The sequence below is a fragment of the Centrocercus urophasianus genome, unplaced genomic scaffold (assembly GCF_019232065.1).
Source record: "Centrocercus urophasianus isolate 14NV4802_14NV808 unplaced genomic scaffold, USGS_Curo_1.0 seq_15, whole genome shotgun sequence".
In the NCBI taxonomy this organism is placed as follows: domain Eukaryota; kingdom Metazoa; phylum Chordata; class Aves; order Galliformes; family Phasianidae; genus Centrocercus; species Centrocercus urophasianus.
The window spans coordinates 13,825,634-13,850,271 of NW_024884697.1; the positions used below are offsets into that span (position 1 = coordinate 13,825,634).

General features: G+C 41.9%; 1 protein-coding gene across 1 annotated transcript in view; it reads left to right on the forward strand.

Annotated features, from left to right (window-relative positions):
• LOC122158813 (sucrase-isomaltase, intestinal-like) overlaps positions 1 to 24,638 on the forward strand; it is a 47,450-nt gene that overhangs the window by 12,109 nt on the left and 10,703 nt on the right. Inside the window, exons 6-15 of the mRNA XM_042815830.1 lie at positions 493 to 589; positions 1,413 to 1,525; positions 8,503 to 8,628; positions 9,203 to 9,334; positions 15,026 to 15,139; positions 15,252 to 15,368; positions 15,450 to 15,534; positions 18,502 to 18,619; positions 21,336 to 21,504; positions 22,039 to 22,155. Coding sequence (XP_042671764.1) covers positions 493 to 589; positions 1,413 to 1,525; positions 8,503 to 8,628; positions 9,203 to 9,334; positions 15,026 to 15,139; positions 15,252 to 15,368; positions 15,450 to 15,534; positions 18,502 to 18,619; positions 21,336 to 21,504; positions 22,039 to 22,155 — 1,188 coding nt within the window. The remainder of the gene's footprint in view (positions 1 to 492; positions 590 to 1,412; positions 1,526 to 8,502; positions 8,629 to 9,202; positions 9,335 to 15,025; positions 15,140 to 15,251; positions 15,369 to 15,449; positions 15,535 to 18,501; positions 18,620 to 21,335; positions 21,505 to 22,038; positions 22,156 to 24,638) is intronic.

The window sequence follows — 24,638 nt, forward strand, 5'->3', positions numbered from 1 at the left end:
TGAGGAGAATTTGATGTTTCCCATTCGAGTCTTTCTCATGCTGCAGTACTTATCAGAAAAAGAATGTTTTATGTATCAAAACCTTGGGTCAGGAAAGCATTTAATCTTGCTCCCTGATCGATCCCCGTTCACCCAAACAAGTTGGGCTTCAGCAGAATTTATTGAAAGTTTGGCAAAACTGAGGTCAATGGATGATGAATAATTTCACTAGAAGAGCGTGTTTTATCCTTGTCTTTTCAGAGGGTTTAGCAGAATGCGGAAGGTTGTATTAAGAGAGGCTAATAAGAAGAACTGTGTTGAGGCAGAAAAACAGCTCTTGTTCTATCAATTTGACTTCATGCCATTTTACACGAAAAAAATCTCCAACCTTTTGAAACAAGTCTCTAATTAAGAATGAATTGATTTCCTTGTCTTTGAATACATACCTAGATGACCAAAACCATGAAAAAATGGCAAAAATTAACTATACCTAATGTGTTACTTTTGTTTCAGCCACTCGCCAACCTCTATGGCGTTCACCCCTTCTATATGTGTGTAGAGGATGACTCCAACGCCCACGGCGTTCTCCTTCTGAACTCCAATGCGCAAGGTAGGAAGATGTACAGATTCCCTATACTGATTGCATATAGACAGGCAGTAAATTAGTAAATGCAAAAAAAAAAAACAAAAAAAAAAACCAGCTGTTTTGGAGATTGCTTTTTTAATGTGATACAACACAACTGGCTGCTGCATAACTGAGATTCCAGTAATTGCTACAAAGTTTTCAAAGAGATTCCATCAGAATGACTGTTAAACGAGGTAAGGCATTTTCAGGGAAAATATATGATTAATTTAAAAAAAAAATAGATGCATATATAGGGAAAGGAGAAGGTGGAATAAATTTCCTCTGGGACTGGAATAACTGAATCAAATCAATTTAGGTTAGTCCTATATTTTGTCTGCAGTGAGTAGTTTTGCGCGTTGCCATGGTCACCTTACTGTGTTAATCCAATAGTATAATTTCAGAAAAGGGGAATCTTCATTCAGTCTATAAAAGCAGCTTCCCCTGGCAGGCAATGACTTCCAATAGGAAGATTAAAATAGCACAGTGGAACATTAAGCACAAGCTTGTTGTTTCTTGCGATATAAATGAAACTGAGACAAATGATTCTGGGCAAACCTATCTGTGTGGGTTTCTGTGATTTACTGCTGCAAGATGCCAATCAGAAGATGCAGACTGCAGAAAGTCTGGACAATTGCTAGCCTATGAACAGGTCCTGTGTGCCCATCAGATCATATGGCAAAGCATCAGGGAATGACCCATGACCCCCATGCACCTCTACCTGGGGGACATATTAATGCTTGGAGGAGACCAGCACACATACTCACTGTGCAAAGTAAGTTAGTCCTGAGTACCTGTTTTTCCTTTTCAGAAGTCTCTCTGAGTCCAAACCCATCCTTAACTTTCCGCACTATTGGAGGGATCCTTGACTTCTATCTCTTCCTTGGTCCAACTCCTGAAAATGTCATTCAGCAATACACAGAGGTTAGTAGGAAGCGCTTAGGGCGCGTGGGGCAGTGCCTTGGAACAAGCTCCATCGGTACTGGGTTAGCAGCAGGCAACTCTGCCAAAGCTTGGTCCCACCGCTCATACACAGTGGCAGCTGATGTGGTGTGGAAGGACAAACAGCAGAAACAAAAGTCCTATGAATACATCAGTATTAGAAGAAGACTAAGGAGAGCACAGACTGTTATCAAAAAGAAAATAACACAGGACACTTTGAAAAGAATTTTTGCTGAAGCCCCTTCCTGCGCAGCTGTACTCAGCTACTAGGCACAAAACTCGAAGCAGGGGAATAGTAGCAGGCTTCTTGTGATGAGAATGGTGATTGCTTGCTCCTTGTTTCCAATGAGAATACAGTGCTGCCTTAGTCTGCAGAAGATAAACATTTGGAGGCAGAGAAATCATTTTTTTCTATAATAGGAACTGAACACTTGAATCGACCATCCAAGGAGGCTGAGAAGGTGCTCTGTCAGAAGTTGGTAAGAATAAGTTGGCCAAATATTGATCTAGATTTGCCTCAAAGCCAGGCAATTGATGCTGTGGTCCACTTCAGGTGCTCCTCAAGCCTTCCTTTCATTGGTATAATTTTATAATTATACATACTTCTGCTCCATGATTCTAACAGATCGGTACATTTAAAAGTAATATAGAAATGCTGATAGGCAGAGCATTGCTAGGAACTGATCAAAATCCAATGGATATTGTAAACAAAAGCCTTCTTATCAGCATCTGGGCTACGCTGCATTACTACAGCAGAGGTACTTTCCTACTGCTACACTTTGGGATTTTTCCATAAGGGAAAGATAGTTATGTAAATCATTGGATTCTGATTGTGTGGCCCACTCTCACAACATATGAGAACTATCCATGTGTTCTACTAACCGTCCAAACTTATGGCTGATAGTATTGTTTTCTCCTTGTTTTTCACTCGGTATTCAGCTGAGGGAAGTGGACAGATTTTCCAACCCTTTCCCCTTTGTTGTCTTCTTGATTTGCATGAATCAGAGAGCTTATGAGAGGAGGAAACAACAATGAAGAGCTTACTCTGCTCTATTAATGTGATTAAAGCAGCTGTTTTTTCCTCTTAGTCTAAATCATTCATCTTTTTTTTTTCTTTTTTTTTTCTCCTTCATTTGCATGCATAGAAAAGGCCCTCATGGTTGTTTCGATCTGGTTCAACTTCTTCACTCTGGGTATTCTGGAGCTTCCAAAGGCTTCTTGGTGACAGTGACAGGGAGCTGTCTGGCAGCAGTCTGACTGCTAGAGGGCAGGATGAGGGATACTGGGGATGATTTGAGTCACTCTCCCCTGATCTGACACTGATTTTTACAAAACGTGTGGGCACCTCATATTTTAGAGCTCTTGGGTGAAAGTGGCCGAAGTTTCAAACCCTGCTTGAAGAGGCTTCAGTGCAAAAGGGTGGCTTGTATCTCTCCTGCTCTGCCACAGAACTGGGAGAAGGAAGCATTAAAAGGATGCTGAGCACAGATGGGAATGTTTGGGAGCTTTATCTCTGCTTGCCTACCGAGGTGTAGAATGAACTTCAAAGGCATCAAACCTGTGCTTGCCACCCGTTCATTCTGGACAAATTAGTCTGTGTTTCACTAATGAAAACTCATGTATTGGTATTTGAGAGCAGGGATGTGGAAAAACCTTATTTACTCCTGTCTCACAGAGTACAGCATAACTATTTGTTTTTCAGTTGCTCAGTATTTTCCAAAGAACTGAGAATACATGGGGAAATTGCTGGTTCAGGAGTGTGTAAGCAGTGGGAGCTACCTTGCTAAACATGGCAGGTGACATGCTCCTCCTGGTCACCAAATACAAGTGGTGCATTAACTGGGCCCTTCACAGAAACACTGTCTTGGAACCAAGCTCTTTACGTAAAGAAAGCAGCATTTTGCCCTTGCTGGTTGTTTAAAGCCTCTATACTCTATGCCTACCCTAACCTGGCTCCTTCTCTCAGAAGTCTGCAGCTCCCAACCCCTCTGCACATCTTTCCACCCTGCAGTTCCAATGTCATAGATCAACCAGAAAGCTGGTTTTTGTACTTCCACATTGGTGATCGAGCATTAAAAGCCAAGAGACCCATCCACATGGACAGAGTTGTGATCTCTGTGCTGAAAGTTCCTATTTCAGGGGCATCACTGCACAGAGGTGAGAACCATCCCGTTTCTTTTGTTCTGCTGGTGTTTGAAGGCAGTGTTTCTGTGGCTTAGCAGGTGGCCAACAACTGAAAATAAAATGAGAGACTACTCCCTCCCCAGCTGGGGAGTGCTGGCAGCTCATTTTCCACCCCTGCCTCTCTGGAAATGCAGCTGGAGCAGAGAAAATAAGGAGAAGGGAGCTGGTGGGTATTTCCTAACTAGAATGTCACGCACCAGGACAAAAAATCCCCTGCTCTGTATTCTCTGAGCTTGTGTTTGCCTGTCTGGGGAATCCTGAAGAATGCATGGTAGCAATTTCACAGTGAAATAATAACTTCTTCAGTAAACATTCTGAAATTCCCAGATCACAAATGTTGCAATTAGCATATTTGTCTCTAGGGTAATGATTTGGCTTTTATGTGCAAGATATGTGGGAAGGTGGAAGAGACAGAAAAGACTATTTTTCAGTTATGTTTTCTCTCACAATAAGAGGACTTGACCAGGGAAGGAGAGGGGTTGGAAGGGAGGAGTTTGGCTGATGCCTGTAAGGCAGCTCTCAGCAGCCCCCCATCTGTCCATGGGGCAAAGAAGGATGGCAGTGAAGGCCATGCTAATCTGCTTTAAGCTGGCTTCAAGGGTGACTGAGGCAGTGGGAAATCAGCGAGTGGAAAGCAGGAGCCCTGCTGTGTCTTGTGAGGAACAGATCAAGAGAGTTCATGAACTGGGCTCCAGAACATAGCCTGCCACCATCACTGAGCTCTGCAGCAGTGATGGTGACTATCAGGTGTGTGTTGAGCATGGTATAATGGGAAGAAGAAACCTCCATACCAGTGCTTCTGGTCCCTCCCATCCTAGAGCCTGGCCATGAGGGGCACGGCTCCCAGCAAATCAAAGCTGGTCCTGCCACAGTTAAATATATCTATTTGATGGTAATCACACTTTTCTCCTACTGCAGAAGAGGTTTGGTGTGCAGAACAGTTATAGTAATCTCACTTATTATGGCAAATGCCCCAAATCTGTGGGAGGATGGGAAGAAGCAGTGGTGGGCTGAAGAGATGAGCCCAGCTGGGACTTTGCAACCAAAGGCCATATTGGATCATGGGTGTCAAATGCACCAGTGTCAGCTCAGGATGGAGTAAAAGTGTACAGCAGTAAAACATGAGTTCCTAACAGAGCATAGTGCATGACTCCCAACTCTGTTTTAAGAGCGAAGTGCTGCTTTACTTCCTCCTCTCAGACCTGTGGGACAGTTCTGGGGGAAAGAATCTCAGGAGCAATCCAGCCCAGCCACCTACTTGAGCGGTAGTACAGGGACCCGCTTTTTATTGTTTGACATTTATAATTTAGTTCACATCATCATCCACTTGAGATGCCCATGGTAATAATGTCATCTGTCCAACAGCCCAACACAGGAAGAGGGAATGCTGTTCACCTGCTTCCTGGTCACAGCTTTCAGCTGCTCGCTGAGCTTTGTTCTCATTGAGAAGTACATTCAGGAGACCTCCCAGATGTATCTGCTCTGAGGTGCATCTGAGAAAAGTTCAAAAATTACATAAGGCTAAGTTATGCAAACCCGGGTAAACTGACAGTGAACCTATTAAACAACGGTTAGTTATTTATGAACCAAGTGCAGGAGGAATGGTGGTATTGAAAATAAGATCTATTTTTCTACTTCTGCACTACTGTATCTTTCTTTTTTTTTTTTCTCTTTTCTCAGTCTGGATCCTCCATATGTTTGCTGTTTCTGCATTTCTCATGTTTTCCTCCTTCAGTTCCCCTGCTATACCTCATTTACCTTTTTTGATTCTTCGCAAGTCAGTTTTGCCTATCAGATTTTCTGTGCACTGCATTTTATGTTCATTTGTATGCAGAATGCAATCTATATGAATTAACTAGATCCTAAATATGTATCAAATCCAACACAACTTTCAGGTCTGCAGAATCGCATCTCTGCCCCTGCCAATCCATCTGCACGTAGGTACCATATGCCACTTACTTTATCAGGAGGCTTCAGGGGGATCCATTAGAGAGAGTCCGCAGCATAATTAGAAGAAAGAACATTTGTTTTCCCAGCTGCCCTGTTTTCATCCTTCCTCTTCAAATGTTCTGTTCATTTCAATTACGCTTACCATAGCTGCTCCAGCCTGGCCAACCTGGGGAACTAATTGCTTTAAAAGTTAATATCTTGCTTGCAAGGTGGATTTTCTTCCATTTGTTCAACTGTAATCCTGAGCTCCTCAAGGGATGCTGTCACAAAATATTGCCTTGCCTCAGGGCAGCTCTGAGGTCTGCAGAGCCATGGCACAGAGCACAGCCAACCCACAGCATTCCCCAGTGCTGGGGACAAGGCAGTGTCTCAGGGGAAGGCCCTGCCTGGTGCCTTGATGGCCCCAGCCTCACCTCGGCCTCGCTGCCATCCACCAGGCGCTCAGTGCAGCACACAGGGTGGAAATTAATCCCCGTTTATCTATGGAATTTGGCATGGATGATGTCCCAAGTTCATCAGCATGCGTACCAGCAGTGTCCCGTGTCCAGGAAAGACCTGGGGCATTGTAGGCTTCCTCCCTAGCAGCCAGCTCAGAGGATGACCTTGGTGCTGGTCTCTGTGCCATGCAGGCATCTTGCCAGGACACCGGGCTCTGCATCCAGCAGCAGGATTAATATTTATCAGCTGTTTCTCCATCTTCTTTTTATCCAAGGGAAGAAGCCTGTACACAAATGGTTTTGTTTCATCAGGGAGTTCTTTTGTTTTGTTCTGTTTTTTTAACCTTTATTGGAGAGGTCACACTCTGTTTACTGCAGAGAAAACACAGGCAGACTGTGCAGTTGCTTTTGGAGCACAAATGGTGGGGTTCACAGAGACCATCTTGCAGCCTATCTGGGCTAAAACAAGCTCTGCTGCCTCCTTGGATGAATTTGTCTGTGATATGGTGAGTGCAGTTGTGATAGAGGAGCAAACTTGCCCTGAAGGTGCTGTGCTGGACACCACAGCACTATGCTGCAGGTGCCCAGGGGATAATCCCGAGCCATTGCTCCTGCCCAGCTCTCCACAGGAAACCCTAGCAGAGCTGGAGGGATGGCCTGCAGGATCAGGTGCAACTGGGGAGATTGCACTTTGGTGGAGGTCTCTGCCCTCGGGTGTCCCCTATATGTGATTTGAGGCCACATTCCTGTGTCCAGGGCCTCTCATGGCAATGGTGCAGTACCAAGCTGCTGGTAGTCGTGTTTACTTCTTCTCTTGGCTTCATCTCCAGCTTCACATAGGAGGTAAGGAGGCTGAAAAGGGTTAAATCTGGTGGAATGGGATGAGGAACAAGTACATGAGGGGTACAGTGCTCAGCCAGCCCATCCTTGCTGGAAGGATTCAAACCATTAACCCCCAGATGTTCTGGCCTCCTACAGCTTGCCATAGGTGAGAAATCCCAATCAGTGAAAATGTACTGTGCAGACAAATCTGTCATGCTGTCATCATGAATGTGTGAAGTTGACCTGTCTGTACACAACCCATCATCTGTTTGTGGACAAGCAAGTGACCCTGCGAGTTCCCCTGTGAAGTGCTCAGAGGCATTAAAACACCCTCTGCTTTTCCTCCATCTGTTTTTCTGTCCGCTGCAGTTTGCAATTCCCGTCACCTCTACAGTCTATGACATCTTCTGGAGCAATTTTAAGTCCAGCATTACTGTCCCTGGTCAGATTCTGTTCAAATTCATGAAGGAAGAAATACCTCTATGCACTGAAATATCTGGAGGGCTTAGCCATGCAACTGATAGGAAGTGCCAGGAGTGTATTCTTTTATCTAATTAAAGTTGATGGATTTTAGCTGTCAATATTCAAGTTTAATTGTTTCCACTTCCTAGCATAATTAGGTATGGAGATTTATAAGGAAACAAGGGAGGAATGGTTACGTAGCCAAAGGGAGTCAATAGCTGTGACTGATTAACAATCAAGGGTTCTTACTAGCTAGTAGACTTTCATGTGTTGCCTGCAAGGGTCTTAGAATTACTGAACAAAACCTAATTTCATGGGATCTAACTGTTTAAAATGGGAATGTGGATTTTGAAATATTTCCCCCAGAAAACAGCAGTGTACAGCAATGAGACGAGGGAGGGTTTCACCATTTTTCTCAAAGTGACCTACAGTTGTTGTTTGCTGCCCCAGCAGCTTCCCTGGCAAGCAGACCAGGACATCTCACACTCCCCTGCTTGCAAACAAGTTTCCTCATGCAATTTGCAGCTGAATTACACGGAGCAGGTTGAAATCAAATATTTATAAAGTAATGCTTAACTCACAACTGTGTTTCAGTTGAGAATTTTGATAGAGCAAATGGTAACTCTGACCTTGAGGGGGTTTGGTGACACCTGGCAACACATTGCTGTGGGCCAGCAATATCAACAGTCAGTCATGAGCAACTGGATTTCATCAGGGAGGTGCGCAAATATGATTAAAACTTCAGACAGCTCAAATAAACATCAGATGAATTAGTTCAGCTGGATGTGGCAAGAGAAATCAGCAAAGCTGACATGCGTGCAATGCTGGAGATTTGCCTTTTGTTGACCAAAGGGTTAGGTCCACCAGGAGAAACTGTTTTAAAGCCCGTGTTAAAGCAAAGCATATTGTACGTTTTACAATGAAGTATGTGGTGCAGTGAGATGTCTGAGAAAGTAAGGGGTATTTCAAGTGCGCGTGATACTTGTATTCTGACCCTTGTGGCTTAAATGAGCTGAGAGCCTCTCCTGGCAATTCAGGATGATTTGTCTCCCTAAAATCTTCACCTCACCATTTGAACTTCTGTATTCCTCATTCCTGCTCTAGGCCATTGGACGCCCACACATGCCTGCCTACTGGTCTCTGGGATTTCATCTGTCCCGGTGGGGTTATGCCAGCCTCGATGTCGTAAAGGAAACTGCCAAACGCATGCATCACTACGACATCCCCTTTGTAAGCATGAATTTTTCTCCATACGTGCTCGTTTTGAAATCTGAAATGAGATGAATAAAATTATATTAGAGGAAATGTGATTATCCCATGAAGAGAACTGTAGAACAAAAGGATGCTCATAATCTTACGTAGTGGTTTCACAAGAATTGCACAGAATTGTCTGTGCAATATCTTTACATAGCTTTACAAAGCTCAAAAGAATGTTTAGAAGTGGCTTTAAACATGAGATTTAAGTGCTGCATTGCAGGCAGGTTAGGCTTGGGTGTGCTTTAACGCTGTGACAGCAATTTATTGGTGTGTGGCAGTACAAGGTGCTGGCATTTTAAACACAAACTATGGCAGAGCTGATGCATATCACTGCCAAGTAGTTGCTAAGCTAGGACTTCCATGCATCCATTCTGCCCACTGCTGCCACATAAACTTATAGAGACTGAATTTGGCCTCAGTCGTTTATGGTTATTATAATCAATCTCTTAGGTCTCATTTCATAGGTTAATTCCTCCCTAGGAACACGGTTGCACCCATTCTGATTTTCTGTTTAAAATACATCAATGTTTGCTTTTAAAATGCTTAGGATGTCCAGCATTTTGATATCGACTACATGGATCGTCGCCTGGACTTCACATATGACAAAACGAATTATGCAGGTCTGCCAGAGTACATCAAAGAGCTGAAGACAGCAGGAATGCACAGTGTCATTATTCTGGTAAATCGAAAATGTCGCTAATTATTTTTCCATTTATAAGAACTATTTGCATCATAGTGCTCATAGCAGTATCCAGGTGCTAACGCATGCATGCTGTTGTGGAACATCTTCTATTTTTGTCATTTATTGAGAAGAGCTGAACAACAATTTCAGCAGACGTCACATTTAAATGTGCTGCATTTATCAGATACCTGTGTGTGCCAGTATTATCTCTTTACCATAACATCAATTTTCTTTCATTTTTTCCACTCACCTAAGAAAAAAAATTGCTTCTTTTCAGGTCTGAGTTGAGATAGCATTGCTGTAATGCAGTTCTTTTTCTGATAATGAGCAAATGAGTTTAACATGCAGACAGAAATAGCTGAATAGTGGAAAAGATCTACTCACAATCAATCTGGGGAGCTAGTAACTATAAATCATGTTGTCTTATGCTTTTTTTTTTCATCTGAATTAATGTAAGAGAAATTTGTTTGCACTAAAAATTGTGGGAAACGTATGCTAAACCTTTAACCAATATTGATGTACAGAATCACAAAGTGGTTGAGGCTGGAAGGAACCTATGGAGGTCATCCAGTGCAAGGCCCAGCTCAAACAAGGACACCTAGAGCTGGTTGCCCAGGATTATGTCCAGATGGCCTTTGGTCGCCCCCAGGGAGGAAAACACAAAAGAATTCATTTGAGCGGAAGTGAAAATCAGATATTTCTATTTTCCCTTGTCAAATTTTCCTGCAAGATTGCCATCTCCCCCCAGCAGTCCCCATACATGTCCTTGCACTGACATTACTTTTCTCCACAGAGAAGTCAGTGGTGGTACGGAAGCTAGTGGCAAGTAAATTAAATAATAGTCTTTGATGAGTCCATAAGACATTGCTCTGCAGGGCCCTACTGCAGCACAGTACTGTACAGCCTGGCTAAGGCAGGGGTGGTGGCATGACCTCCCATTTCTGTGATGGGAAAGTGCAGGGATGCTAAGACCCAGAGAAAGGAGCAAGTGGGCACAAAGTGCTGCTGAAGAGAACAGTCATAATCTATTCACTGTGATCACAAGGGGCAGGATTAGGGAAAAAAAAGTGCCTTAAATTGCAGTTATAAATAAATAAACACACACATAATATATAATCAGGTTGAGGTGACCCACAGGAGACAACGACCTTGCAGGGACATCTCCTAAATGATCAGCTTATACCTTTCATTAGGTTCTTACATAGCTCAAATTTCCAGTCTCACATCCTGCTGTTTGTGTTCTTGATATACTTATTTGCAGAAGCTTATTCTCCCTCAGCCCTTTTTCACTAGTTGAAATTAACAAAGGTATTTTACTCCCTTTTAATGGGGGTGTGAGCTTCAGATCTCTTTGTAGTGGCTCTCCCTCACAGATGCCCCAGTTTGAATGCAGTCTGTCTAGTAAATACCTGGATTTCACAGTCTCCAGACAATGTTCCCCCAGTGTTTGGAGAATGGCAGTAATATTCCCTTAATTCTATAAAAAAAATGCCTCATATGACACAGATCTGCATCACTTTTGCCTCCATTATATTGGTGACTCATCTTTGTAAAGTTACCAGTTAATCTAGATGAATTGAGAAGGGGCAGACCACAGATGTTTGAGCTCTAAGCTGATCCAGCCTTTTTAAAATAAGTCATATTTCTTCCTTGATCAATGGCGGTGTCTTCAAAGGCTTGAGGAATAATATACTGAACAGCAGAGTCCAAATCTGTGGGATAATGCCTTTTTCATGGTTGATGGTATGTTAAATCTTTCCTGAAGCTAAGGTAACCGGGAGCTTCCGCAGTTTCTCAATTTAAAAATGACATTCTTCTTCAAATAGCAAGTCAGAAGTGTCTCCCTGGTCTTATTTCTCCTCCAAAATCTGTTGGGAAATTTAGCATACTGCTGGGGATGGGCCAAACAGTACCTCAAAGATCCATGGCAGTGTTTTCTCCTTTTAAAACAGTTACCAGATTCCTTGGCAATGTAACAGGCCTGCTCTGTACTTACGATTGACTTAATTTTTAACTTTTTGCACTATAATTGCACTCACAGACAGGAATTTTAAACAAAAACACACTGAGAGCTCACCTACATTTTGGTAATGGAAATAGCAGCCTTTATGGTGGGACTGTTTGCCAGCAATTCAAATGTACATATCCTTATCTGTCCCAGCGCTACTGCATCTGTAAATTGTGAGAAGTACCAGGGTGCAGCAGTAAAACTTCCATTCTTGGAGGAAGCTTCTGTCCTTGGAGGTCCAAGGCACAGTTCTTAAACAGTAACAATATTAAGTCACTCTGATGGAGAGCAATTTCAAGAAAAAATTAGCCCCAAATTAACTTGATCCATCGTTATAAATAGCTAAATCATCTGAACTTGAGCACATACACAGACAGGAATGAGTGCTCTTTCCAATTGCTTTGCAGTTTGCACTCCCTCCATCTTTCAACACCTCTCTAAAGATCACTTAGCCTCTTACAGGTCTAACATTTAAACACTACCTGCTTATTTATTGAGTTATCTTTAGTTTATGAGACATGAATATAGAGTAAAGCACTGAGTTTGGGGTAGCTCTTCCTGTACGCACTCTTACCCTTTGGTAAATACATGGTAATCACACCTTTCTCATCAAAGTTAGGATGTCTCCAATAGTTTTGCACTTTCTGCTGTGTAGGAAGCTACAAGGGTGAAGTCACATTATAATGGGTGAGGTACATTTTCTTCTTACTTGTGAGCTTCAACAACGCTTTCAAAGCACTTCCTGAACTTGCTGGAGCAGGGCAAGTAGCTGTTGCTGTATAAATCTATCTCAGTAGTTAGGCAGATACAAGGAACATAGCAACCATTCTTCAATTATGCAATAAGCCCATGTGAATACTAAGAGGTCCCCCTTCCCCCTCTCCACTAACCTGTAAACAAGGACTGTGTTGTGCTCCATCTCTTTAGATACGCTTCTGAGAAAAACCATAGGCAAGATCCAGTTTGCTGTCCATTTCTGAAAATCTCCTGGGAAGTACAGGTTACACTGCTAGTGACATTTTCTACCTCTCCTTTATTACATACAACTGCTACTATTTCTGCAAAATTTTGGCTGTTATTTTTGTTAGTGATTTCCGTCATTCCCATAAGTTGAGTCAGGAGCTGGAACAATATGAAAAGTTTTGTTCCCAAATGAGAGCCATTCTAACCTCAATCAAGATGAGTATAATCCAGTCTGATACAGAAAGAATTATCTTCTGTTTAGATCCCCTTGAGTAGTGACAGTAATGGGTAAGTTGCCCAAGTGCAGCAGGCTGTTGGCTACCTCACGTTGATTTCAGGAGATGTGCTCTGATTGTTGTCACTTCATGTCAAGTAAAATCTCCAGTGAAAGGGCTGTGAATGGATTCTGCACATCTCTGTTTGGTGTGCAGCTGGTGCCTCACCATCCAGAAGCCCAGTCCCATTTCATTCAATGCTGAGAGCTCTCTATGTCTATGGTCACTCTGGTAGCAGTGCGGCCCCTCAGCAATTCTCTCTCCTGCTGTCTTTGAGAAGCAACCTCCACGTAAGGGAGATTTTGCAGGAGTGTCAGTATTTTGTCATCATTACTGTGCTGAATAAAGTGCATACTTCAGCTGTGACTTATTCTGAGTCAGAACAAATGTATTGTTTAGAAACAAAGAAGAGTTCTGAAAGTAAAAAAAAAATATTAGAATGGAAAATTATAAACATTATTACTGAAGAGGAGCTCTAATTAAATACCTTGCATACCTTCCATTAAAACACTAAAAAACGAAAACAGCTAGAGATGACATGAATGAGAATTTCTTCTTTTTTAAGAAAAGAAGTCAGTGCAAACATGATTATGATTCAAAACAAGACTTAATAGCTTTAACATTTTAAAATCTAGCTCCATGAGCTGTAGAGGCTAAAATTTCCAGAAATGAGTTTTTATGGATGTGAGTTAAAATCTATATTTGAGGTCACAGGTGAAATTGTGCTGGTCTCGGTAAGTGCTAGGGGACCCACAGGTTTCAGAGCAGCCAGTCAGAGGTTGCTCATGGTTGTTCAGCATCTCCTCTTTAAGAGCTGATAAAAGATGAGTTAGGGAAGATTTAACAGATATGAACTTCCTTCTCCCATAAACAACCAATGGAATGCAAAACTAGGACTGGGAGAGTTTATTTCTCTTTAGGACATAGATAAACCTGCATAATATATTAGATTTATGCACAGGAATAACCTTTCAGCTGAACGATACCAGAAGTTTGGATTAGGAGTAGCTAATTAAGCTGATTTCTTCCAGCCTTCAAGTCTCTTGAGAGCCATATTTTCCACAATAATAAGATAATTACTGCAGATGGACAGTTTTCTCTTTTCCAAAACTGAACTGTTCAATAAGTTAAAAACACTATAGGCATTTACACTCTTTAATTATGGAAGTGATGTTGGAGCTACGTAGTTAAAGCTGAACTTTATTTTGCAGTTAAGGTGAGGGTTTAGCAGGGGCTTTTGTTTTTGACACATGGAAGAGTACAATTTCCTCACCAGGCTACAGCTGTTGTAGGGCGTACAAGTAAATCAGGCAATTAATTTAGGCACTAAAATGAGTTTTAAAGCATGCCCTTAAAGGATATTACCATTTGAGATCATATATTCTTTGTCCTTCAGTTTTGTATTTAAACTCCAATAACTTTTTAATTAAAATTCCTTTGTATTATTGCTCAAGGAAGGATTGTTTCAGTTGCATTTCTACCTCTTGTGTGTAGTAACTGAAAGGTTTTTTTTGCCTTAAGCAGAGCTTGAGGGGATAACATTTTCTAAGAGAAAAGGAAAGAATTCCCTTCTAAAATGGCTGCAAACTTCCTTCATTCCAAATAATACAAAGCAGATAGCTGTTCCCAATTAGGGGCGTTCTGCTAAGCACACTAACCTCCTTTTATTCCCACTTGGCTGGTGAGCAGAGTTCTTCACAGGCATCTCAGAGTATTCCTACTATTATTACTTACTGGTATGGCGGGCCACCATCCTACCCAGGCACAGTTCAGGCCTCCTTTCAATGAGAAACTGGCTGTGTCTCTGTAACGGGCAGCAGTGGGAGTTGGTGATTACTCTTGGGCCATGGTGGGGGCAGAAGGCATGATCTGCAGGATGTAAGCTGCTGGTGATTTCACACCTGTTGGGAACAGAGAAGTTTGGCCACTTGATGTAGAGGACTTGGGCTATTTTGCACCGGGTTGACATAAAACAACCACAGTTGACACTGGGTCTGAAGAAATGTCTAACAAGGTTGGATGTATCCCAACTTCAAGTTCTTTGAGATATTCTAGGTGTTCCAAAGTTAAGATGCTGAAGTTGGATAAGCTGATACGGGAGTTTTCTTGGAGGGAATCCAGAGATGCCAAGTTTTGTGACCTCAGAAGGGAGGAAAATAAAATTTGGTGCCTCTTCAAAATTTGTTGAATATAGTCTCGTAAAAATAAACGTGAAGGTGCTTATTAATTTCACTTAAATTTGGTCTTACACAAGAAATACCAGCAACTCTTTAATGATTTTTTCTAAAGTATTATGTGCTCTCTACTCTTACTAAATTTTAACGCTGTTTTCTTCCAACATTTTTGCAGTGTGTATTAATAACATCAAATTGTTCTGAAATGTAGAAGTAGAGAAAGTAACCATTGTCTCTGAGATGAATCAAGTGTAACCACTGTTTTCAGGATCCATTTATAAGCAAGGATGAAGAACCAGGTACTTACAGGCCATATGACCTCGGACAGGAAATGGGAGTCTGGATAAACAACTCCGATGGCGTAACTCCTGCTATTGGAAAGGTCAGTCTACTAAATTCTCTTATGTGCTGAATCTACTATTGCTTCAAAGTGTTAAAGAAGATGTATAGCAGAAATGAAAAAGTATCTGCACATTTGTACCTATGTACTCTAGTCCTTGCCTCCTGGATACTCAGTGTTTCCTGACTACACCAACCCCAGAACAGTGGAATGGTGGACCCAGTTGTGTCTGGAGTTTAAGGATGTCCTTGACTACGATGGGATCTGGATTGTAAGTCTGATTATATTTGCCTTCCCTTCTTTTCAAAACAGAAAACATGGCTTTTGACATGTCTTACTCTTTTTATTAAAGGATATGAATGAACCATCCAATGACTTAACAGGCCAACTTCCTGGATGTGCTGCTAATGATATCAATAATCCTCCTTACATTCCTAGTGAGTAAAGCTTTTTTGCAAATCTCTTTCATAAACTCTTAGGAAAATTTTCTTTCTTCTCTTTTGCCAAGAGCAGTACTACAGATTCCTTCAGGACACAATTGGCTCAGCTTTAGCAGAGTATCAAAAATACCTTCTTTGGTCACCAGAGCAGCTTTGCAACAGAGTCTGGCCTTCCCTGACATTCTCTGAACAACAGTTCTTCTCCATAGAAAGGGCAAAATAACTGTAGACTCAGATGGAGATTTATGGAAGGAGTAACCACCCTGTCTTGCCACAAATGCTGTGGGACCCAGGGCTGGGCAGTCCCTGGCTTTTCTACAACTCATGACAGAAAAGGTTGCATATCCCTGATAGCTTAATTATTTTTTCTTCCAGGGAAAAAAAAAAAAAAAAAAAAAAAAAAAAAAAAAAAAAAAAAAAAATCAGTCCTTTATTAGACAAGATCTATAGGCTAAAATTAAATTTTAAAATGCCCAGGCCTATGGGACTCTGTTAAGAGGGGGAACACCTCTTCCATAGCTGAAACAATGGCATGCTCATTCTCCCCCTGGAAGCCCTGAGTGTTTATAATTAGTGACAGTGCTCCTCACTTGAATCCAGCCAATGTTTCCCTAAGAAAGCTCTGCTGCCTGATCAAGGCTGAAGTACAACAGGAAACTGGGATATAAATGATGTATTGACAATGAAATACTGGAAATGTCCTTTTTTCTTCTTCAGGCTGTTGTAATGTCATGTGAATTCTTCCTTTTATTTATTAAAGCTCATTTCTCTTCACTCAGTGTACAAGAGAAACTTAAATATAACAAAAGCATGACATAAAATAATAAAAACATCGTAAATTATTGAAACCAGGAGCAGAACTTTAAAATACGATTTAGATGTTTGTTCCCTTTTGGGGGCCATTTTGTTGTAACGGCCATGTTTCAGCACTGTGGGTCTTGATCAACTTCTCTTGTGCAAATGCACTTCCTTCTTTTTGCAGTTCACAGTGTTGGCCTTCGTTCTGCTGACAGAAGTCTGAGGAATTTATTCCAAAGTATGGGAGAGCTGTTACCCAATGTTTCCTATCAATATTTAAGTGTTTCTTATTGTCTTCCACTTTTTGCCAACACTGTGTCTGCCCGCAGTTGTCCACACCTGTCTGAAGCAGGTGTACGGTGATGGGGCCTGGGCAGCTCAGTCCAACAAGAAGTTAAGATCTCCCTATGCAGGGCTTTTGGAGCTCACTGTTGTGGTGGGCACCTGAGCCTGCAGCAGTCCCACTCTCAATGTCTCAGGTGTTTGGAAAGGCAGCCTTCTGTTTCCTTTCCCATATCATAACCACAATCACCTGGACCCATGGTTTGACCTTCTAAAAACAGAAGTCCTTCAAATCAATTTTCTATAAAACACTTTACAGTGGAGATTAATGTGCAATCTATTACTGAAGCAGAATGAAATGTATTCAGAATAGGAATGAAAAACAAGGTTATGATATTACGTGGCAGCATTTGCTTTCATATCCCACCTCGTTCTACAGGGTTCATAACTGGGTGTCACTGGGGCATTAAGTGCAACTTTTCCCAGAACATCAGTGTATTCTTTAATGTTGTTCCAGATAAGGTTTCTTGGAAATTACCTACAAATTAAAGTATTTCTGATGCAGATCAGCCACACTGGAGCCCTTTTTTCTAAAGATCCAAAGAGGAGGATTCCAGCATTGGTGGCCCAGCAGAGCAGACAGGCTAACGGGGTTTCAGATGCAGAGAAATGCACTTTGTAGTAAAGAACTGCAAACGTACAGTGAAGTGTGATTTGGCATTGAAGTTTCCTGCTCATTGATAGATATTTACAATAATGCTTGCACTCACTTAAGCAAACAAAGGAGGTCTATTTGTCAGCCTCTTTTTTATTTATTTGGGGGGTAGAGGATTTTGTAACACTAGCAACTCCATCTCTAAAAATAAATCCACTGTATAACCCAAATGTCTGACCTGCCCAATTCCTGCTGAATTGCATATGGCATTTTCAGGGAGGCTACCTGCAGAGGATGAGAATCACATTTCCACACCAAATGAGTCTTGCCAGCATCTCCTTAATGTGGGATCAAAGACCAGGCAGCATCTGTGCAGCCAGTTCATATTTCTTCCCTTTGGCTCAGCTGGATTGGAGCTGTGCCAGCAAGGTCAGGGCTGCCCCTGACTATTATTGAAGGCAAAAAGCTGCTGCTGCCTCCACTGCCTGTGATCTGCTGATGGAGAGTTACTGTATAACCCATCCACCTGTGAATACATCCATTATAATCTGTCCTTGCTCTCTTCTGTGCAGAGCATCAAGCCATAGCAGATGGCCTCCCAAGGACTGTACTGCTGCATCTCATGCTATTCCCTCCCTTTTATAGCCCTGACATCCCTGCTTCCTGCTCACGAGCTGCCTGGGGCTGTTCCATCAGTCCTGCTGCCTCCTAAGTCTTCAGGGGGGAAAAGAGACATGAATTTTGCCACAGTAGAGCAGGGTCATGCTGCCTACCTATACGCGCAGTTGAGCACTAATCCAAACCTGGATGTCATAATTTCATGTGAATGCACAAGTTCCCTTGGCATCTAAATTTCTGTGATGATTTTGATTTTTTAGCTATTTTTTTTCCTTGCTATTCTGGAAAATCTCTAACTATGTGAAGAATGTATACATACATATATTCTTAACTTAGCAATGCAGAAGTTTTCTCTCTGGTTATTACTGAGTACATGATGCCCGTACAGACATTCTGAATTAGTGGACATAGAATTTGAACCTCGTTAGCAGGGGTTACACCATACTGTCAGGACACATGTGCCTGCAGCTATGTGCTGACCTCCAATTGGTGCAGATCCTGCAGTTCTTCAGCTTTTCCTCTTTCCAAGTCCCTTGACATTTTCACTCCTAAAAGTGTAGAAATACAAAGAGATCTGAACTGTGACATGCAATATTTTGTGTCCTTCTCAGGCATTACTGATCACTCCCTGTCTCAGAAGACTCTGTGTCCCGACTCCAGGACTTACCTGGGGGAGCACTACAACACGCACTCTCTCTTTGGCTGGTCACAGACTGCTCCAACTTTCCAGTGAGTTCTCTATTTCCACAAGTGGGTTTCAGGTGATGGTGAGACATTTTAAAAGCAGCTGCCGTTACCTAGGAAATCTGTAATGGTACCTGATAAGAAGCAGCTACGGGTTTCACATTGCTATTTGTCATTAAGTATTTCAAGAAAAGAGACTCTTGTCAGAGGAAGCAGAATCTTTTCCACTTTTACTTTTCTCAGCTAAAATCAGGATTAGCTCTTCGACTGTTTATTTCCTGCAAGGAGAGCAAGATGTTCCCATCCAGTGTTAGAGCTGTTCCTGTGCCAGAGCAGCAACAGGGAGATTCCTCCTTCCCTTCGCTACAGTGGCCCAAGCAAAGGAGCTTCCATGGCTGCTTGATCCATACTCAACTTCCCTGCTGCTGTTGGAGCCACCTCTGATCTTGGCAGGCAGCGTTTTGCATTTTGCCTGGAGCTCTGTGGGGACATGGCTGAGCTGCGTTGCAGCAGAGTTGTTATAGGCTACTGTAAAGCTGTCCCTTTGCAACAGGAAAGCACGTAAAATGGGCTTGCACAGTCAGACTCTGCAGCTGCCAGGCTGGAGTGACATGGAAACTGACTGATTAAATCAAAGGGACAAATCACGCTTTTTCCAGCAGAGAACTAAGACATGGATATGTTTAATGGCACAGTGTAAGTGCCAAAGCAGGGGTCCTTGCACTGGTTTATTTTAGCACTTAGCACACATTTGTACCAATTGTACTGTGGAGGCATCCAGGGGAGGTGGCTAAGTGAGCCTATTTAAGGTGTTGATGCACTTGCAGCTCTGTGCCAAGCCTCGAGGAAGGAAAGCTCTGGGAGAAAGCCAGAAGCAATCTGCTGGCTCCTGTGCAGCCCAGCTTCACTGAGCAGAGCAGGAATCTCTCAGCCATTACTCTTGCTGGCCACGTAGCCCAGTATCCCAATCTGCTCAAAGGTCCTCCCCTTGCAGGAACCCCCACCGGGGTTGTCTTTCAGCCTCCTCCAAGGTGGTGAATATTATGTGTTCCTGTGCTGCTTATTTTATTCAGCCAAACTTCCTTCAGGAGTGGAGGACGCCAAGAATATTTAGCATACCAGCATCAGCTGTAGGATATTGGCTGAAATAAATGACAAATTCATAATCGTATATAAAACAATTCAAAGAATTATGCTAATGAAGCCAGAGAATAGGAAATGTGTCATCTTACCCATGTATGCAGTCAAATGGCTTGTATTTGTATACAACAAACTAGCTACGACCATCCTGTGCATAGCTTGGGGCCAAGAGCTATTCACACATAATATTCTGTAAATAATTTCAGTCCACAAATGTATTTGAGAACATTAGAATCACTTTGGCAATGATTCATGATAGATTGAAAATTATCCAATAAATTACGAGTTGCAAACTGTTTGCGCAGATCTGGATCACAGTTGCATCGATCCAATATTACTCTCATTAGCACCTACTTTTGCAAGCAGAGCCAAATTCATACTGTAGAGACAAAGCAGAGCACTTGTGTGCAGGACAGCCTTAAAAAGGTTCAGGAAAAAGAGATTCCTGCCCCCCGCAGTGCTCAAAAATGCAGCCATTGAGCTTGGTGGTGGCTGTACAACACAAACCAAGCAGGTCCCTTTTGGCCAAGAATTGGGTCTCCTGCTCTGCACAGCCCATAAGCATCATATTTGTAAGCCTATATAGAAACTGTTGAGTTTGGTGTGGTTTTGTATATTATTGGTTTTTTTTTCCTATGGAAGCAAATTATAGATTTTAAAGCCTCTGAAGCACTACAGAAACAAAGTGAAATGTTGGCCGTTACAATCATGGGTGAAAGCTCTTGCACAGATCTCATTAAGCAAAGTGAGAAGGAGGCGGATGGTAAGCAGCATGGTTAATATTTCAGGCTGGGATTTCCCAGATAACCTAAGGAGTTTTGATTCCCAAATTTCTAATACAGCAAAATTGAACCTGAGTTTTGGCAATCTGTAGTGTTACAGTATCTAATTCCATACAGAGATTATCCTATATTGATCAACAGTTTAATAGGTTTGTTAAATAAGGCATATTGCACTTCATTCATCCTCTGATGGTGAGCAAAATCACTTTTAAAAGGCAAGGAAAAATTCATTCTGGCACCAATTCTGTAATGAAATCTCATAAATCAAATGATGAAGGAAATCAGGGGACAAGAAAGGGATGACATTTTGAAAGATTATGTGTTTGCTTTCTGTATTGATTTTAAATGTTGGTTTGGTGACGTTTCTTTCTTTTTCCTCCTAACTTTTAAGTCCAGGATATTAGGACTTTATTTGCCAATACAAATCTCTAAATAAATCTTATATTGAAAAAAAAATATATATATATATTACTTCTTAAGAAATGGTAGGACATTAAATAAAATGAGTTAATATAGAAATAATTTTATTTTAAATTTTCACTTTGAGACAATATTGAGAATAATTGAAATGCAAAATAATTTTTAGGAAGCCTAGGCATATCTGACACAAAGTGTTTCATGGATGAGATAGATTTTAATTGTTTACTTTGGCCATTGAGTAGAACTTTCCATTGTTTACAGTTTTGGAGCCACACTTTCACATGACTCACATCAGAGTAATAAAAGTTTCAAGAATAACACCATCTCCAATAAAACTGTGCTGGAAAGCTCATGCTGATCACATGACTGTTTTTGGTTACCTCTCTTATTTTTAATGACCTTGTTGCATTCTGCCGTAGTGTTGTCCAGCAGGCAACTGGGAAGCGGGCATTTGTCCTGAGTCGCTCTACCTTCGTCGGCAGCGGGAAGCACGCTGGTCACTGGCTGGGTGACAACAACTCTCAGTGGAAGGACATGCACTACTCCATCATCGGCATGCTGGAGTTCAACCTCTTTGGCATCCCCTTTGTGAGTCTGAAATCCTTCGAGCAATTGCTGGCTCGTCCCAGTATCACTTTAAATCAACTCAAATGTTTTCTAAAATAAGCTGCTTGAGATGGCCAGCAGTATCAGCCTGCACGACGTAAGGAACTGCAGATTAGGGAAAGCTAAATGTCATCAATCTTGGCTGCTTAAACAGAAACAAAAATAGCACTGCCAGCTTCAGATTAAATCACCGTGTGCCACCCCAAACAAACCTCTGTGAAGTGTTTTATCATTGACTTGCCTCTGTAGGTTTCTGACTTTGCAAGCTGGGCTGGAGGATTTGTATAATTACTGAAATATTTCAGATCTTCCACAGTGATATGTAGGATCTAGGAGTCAGTGAAATCTCATTCCCAGCAAAATTTGTGTCATCATATCCCGCACCATTCTCACACAGTCATCAGAATTCAGCATCTCTTTCCAACACATTATTTTTATTAAGAATCCTCTGGGTTCTCATTTTGGGCCTCAGCCACCACAGTCACAAACACTGACACAAGGATATTTTCTCTTCAGGTTGGTGCCGACATCTGTGGGTTTGCCTCCAACACAACCTACGAGCTCTGTTTGCGCTGGACGCAGCTTGGCTCCTTCTACCCATTTTCCAGAAACCACAATGCAGAGGGAAATGCTGTAAGTAAATAAAGTTATGCAGAGCCGTGGTCTATGATTACTATATCGACAAAGATGATTTGTATTACTTTCTCAGAAATTAACCTGTCATTCATGGGTAAGCTTAACTGGGAAATAAGGAGTGCTGCACTGACAAGAGGAAGATAAGTAAGTTTTTCCTATCTGTAATGTAAAGATTAGTTAGGAATTCTGAGAAAATATATAGTATCTAACCCTGTAGAGGTAAGATTTATTCTTTTCATCTTTCACCTACTACAGCCCAGCTTTTATTTCAGAGCTGCTGAGTGTCCACACGTCTTTTCCTCACTTGCTGACGTCAGTTTTTGTTTCAGTGCTTGTACAAGTTTAGTAGGAGTTATTGAAAAGAAGGGGAGAGAGGTCCTTATACCGAAACTTGCTGTTTAAAAACAAGTTTCAGACAAAGAGTTAGAAGTTCCAAGGTCAGGTGTCAGTGCTGTCAGCCAAGGAGCTCATAGCTGGCATGAAATAATGCAGCCTCAGACCTGAGCTGTGGCTTCAACTTATCATAACGTCCTTTCAAGTCTTGTCTCAGATATAAGTATCATCTTGTTTCTGACTACGAACAATTTGCAAGTCTTGCTGTCTTCATAAGCACACTGTGTTATATGCAGCTTTGATGGAAATATTGTGCTAGTTCAGTAACTGCCATTTTATTACTTTTTTCTTCTGTAAACTGGACTGTGCATTATTGGGGTTAAGATTATGAGCTAACCTTAAGTTTTCTTCACAGTCCTGTCATCAAAATGTTGTAATGTTTATAACCCCCAGAAAGACCTCTTCTGCATGAAAGTATGATGTCCATCCAGAAAAAGGGCAAAGCAGGAACAATAACTTACAGTGCTCTTATGCTCTTACAGCGTAAGAGAATCAGAACTTACTCTGTTGTGGAACAACAGAAGGCAATAGCAGTGCCTTCTGCTGGGGTATAAGCACTGTGGAATTGGGGAAGATGACAAAGAAGAAGTAGCTCATCCTTCCTGATGAGCTGTGACAGCTCAAGAAGAGTGTAATCTCTATCCAGAGACGCTGCTATCTCCTAAATGAGAGTGAGGAGGGATAGCTGCCTGGGTTAGTTGTGCCTCTCACCTGGTGCTCAACCACTGGTTCAGGCCGTGACCTGGCAGTTCCCATGCACCTGTCATCTGCAATAATTCCTGAGATGTGCTGGTATTTCTCTCTAGGAGAACGAGTGGCTGTGGGGCTTTAGGTGCTGTTACAGATAACTATTTTCTATTTACCGTTGTTTACTAAAATTAGAGGCCCCTTATCTGTGCAGGTTCACTTGTCCCTTCGGGCATGCAAACTGGGATATGACCCAGGTGAGTGAACGTTATTAACATTCTCAAGACTTAATAGGCAATTTAATAGGAAAAGTGAGGAGAGCTGCGACTCGGCTGTGACCTAATGACAGAAGTGTCAGAGGATACACTGGGTTTTATTGGACCACTTAAAGCCATTTAAAACATCGTGTTCTCTGACAGAAATGAACACGGTGTTTTGGTGACTCAGCACCACCTCAGAAATCTGTTTTTTTTCCTGAACTTTGGCAATGTTCATACAGTGTTAGACTTACAACAGCAAAAATACAGTGCAAGTTTCGAAGAAGTAGACAGGTGCTCCAGAGCTCGGAGGCACAGGAAAGATTATTCCAATATAGATGTAGTAATGGAGAAATTTAACTTAAATATTGAATTTAATTAGCATTAAGTTAAATGTCAAAATAAAACCATAAACATCCACTTTGCCTATCCCACTGGGCATTTCAAATGGTTTAGTTAATACTTTTCTTGACTGCAAAGTACTGGATAGTATAAAATGCTCCAGTACTTCTGTTCCTCTTTTGTTCCATTATCCTTGGAATGCGTTATATGCTCTGAGATTTGGATGAGAAAACTGAATCTCATGGGGGAATTTTGTGCAGGCAGAAGGGAGCTTAATGCCTTATTGGTAAGCCCAATTTAGGGCTGGTGAAGTTAAGACAAGGGGATTGGAAGAGACGCAGGTCTTCCTGGCGCTAGCACTGCCATGGGCTGTGTGCTCCATGTCAAGTGGCAGTGGATGGACACTTTGGCTTTTAAATAGATCCAAAATGTCCACCTGATGGTGGCATCCAGCATGCATGCCCCTCTTGCTCCAGAGAGCATCTCCCTGCATGGGGCACCCAAAGCAATGGGCACAGGAGGAGAACTGAAGCTGAGATTCGTGTGTTTGGAGAAGATTTTTCCCCATTGCACCCAGCAACTTTTGTCATTCCCATTAGCTTTTGCAAAGGCATGAATTTATTCCCACTTTTCATCCTTGTACAAAAAATGTTTATAAAATAATTATGGTTTTGCCTTTGTTTGCAGGCCGTCTGCCTTCTCTTCTTTCCTGCTTCTCTTTCTCCGTACCAGAGGACAGAGAACTTGTAGTTCTTAACACACTCTTCCCATTTGCAAATCATCACTTTTGCTTATACAAAT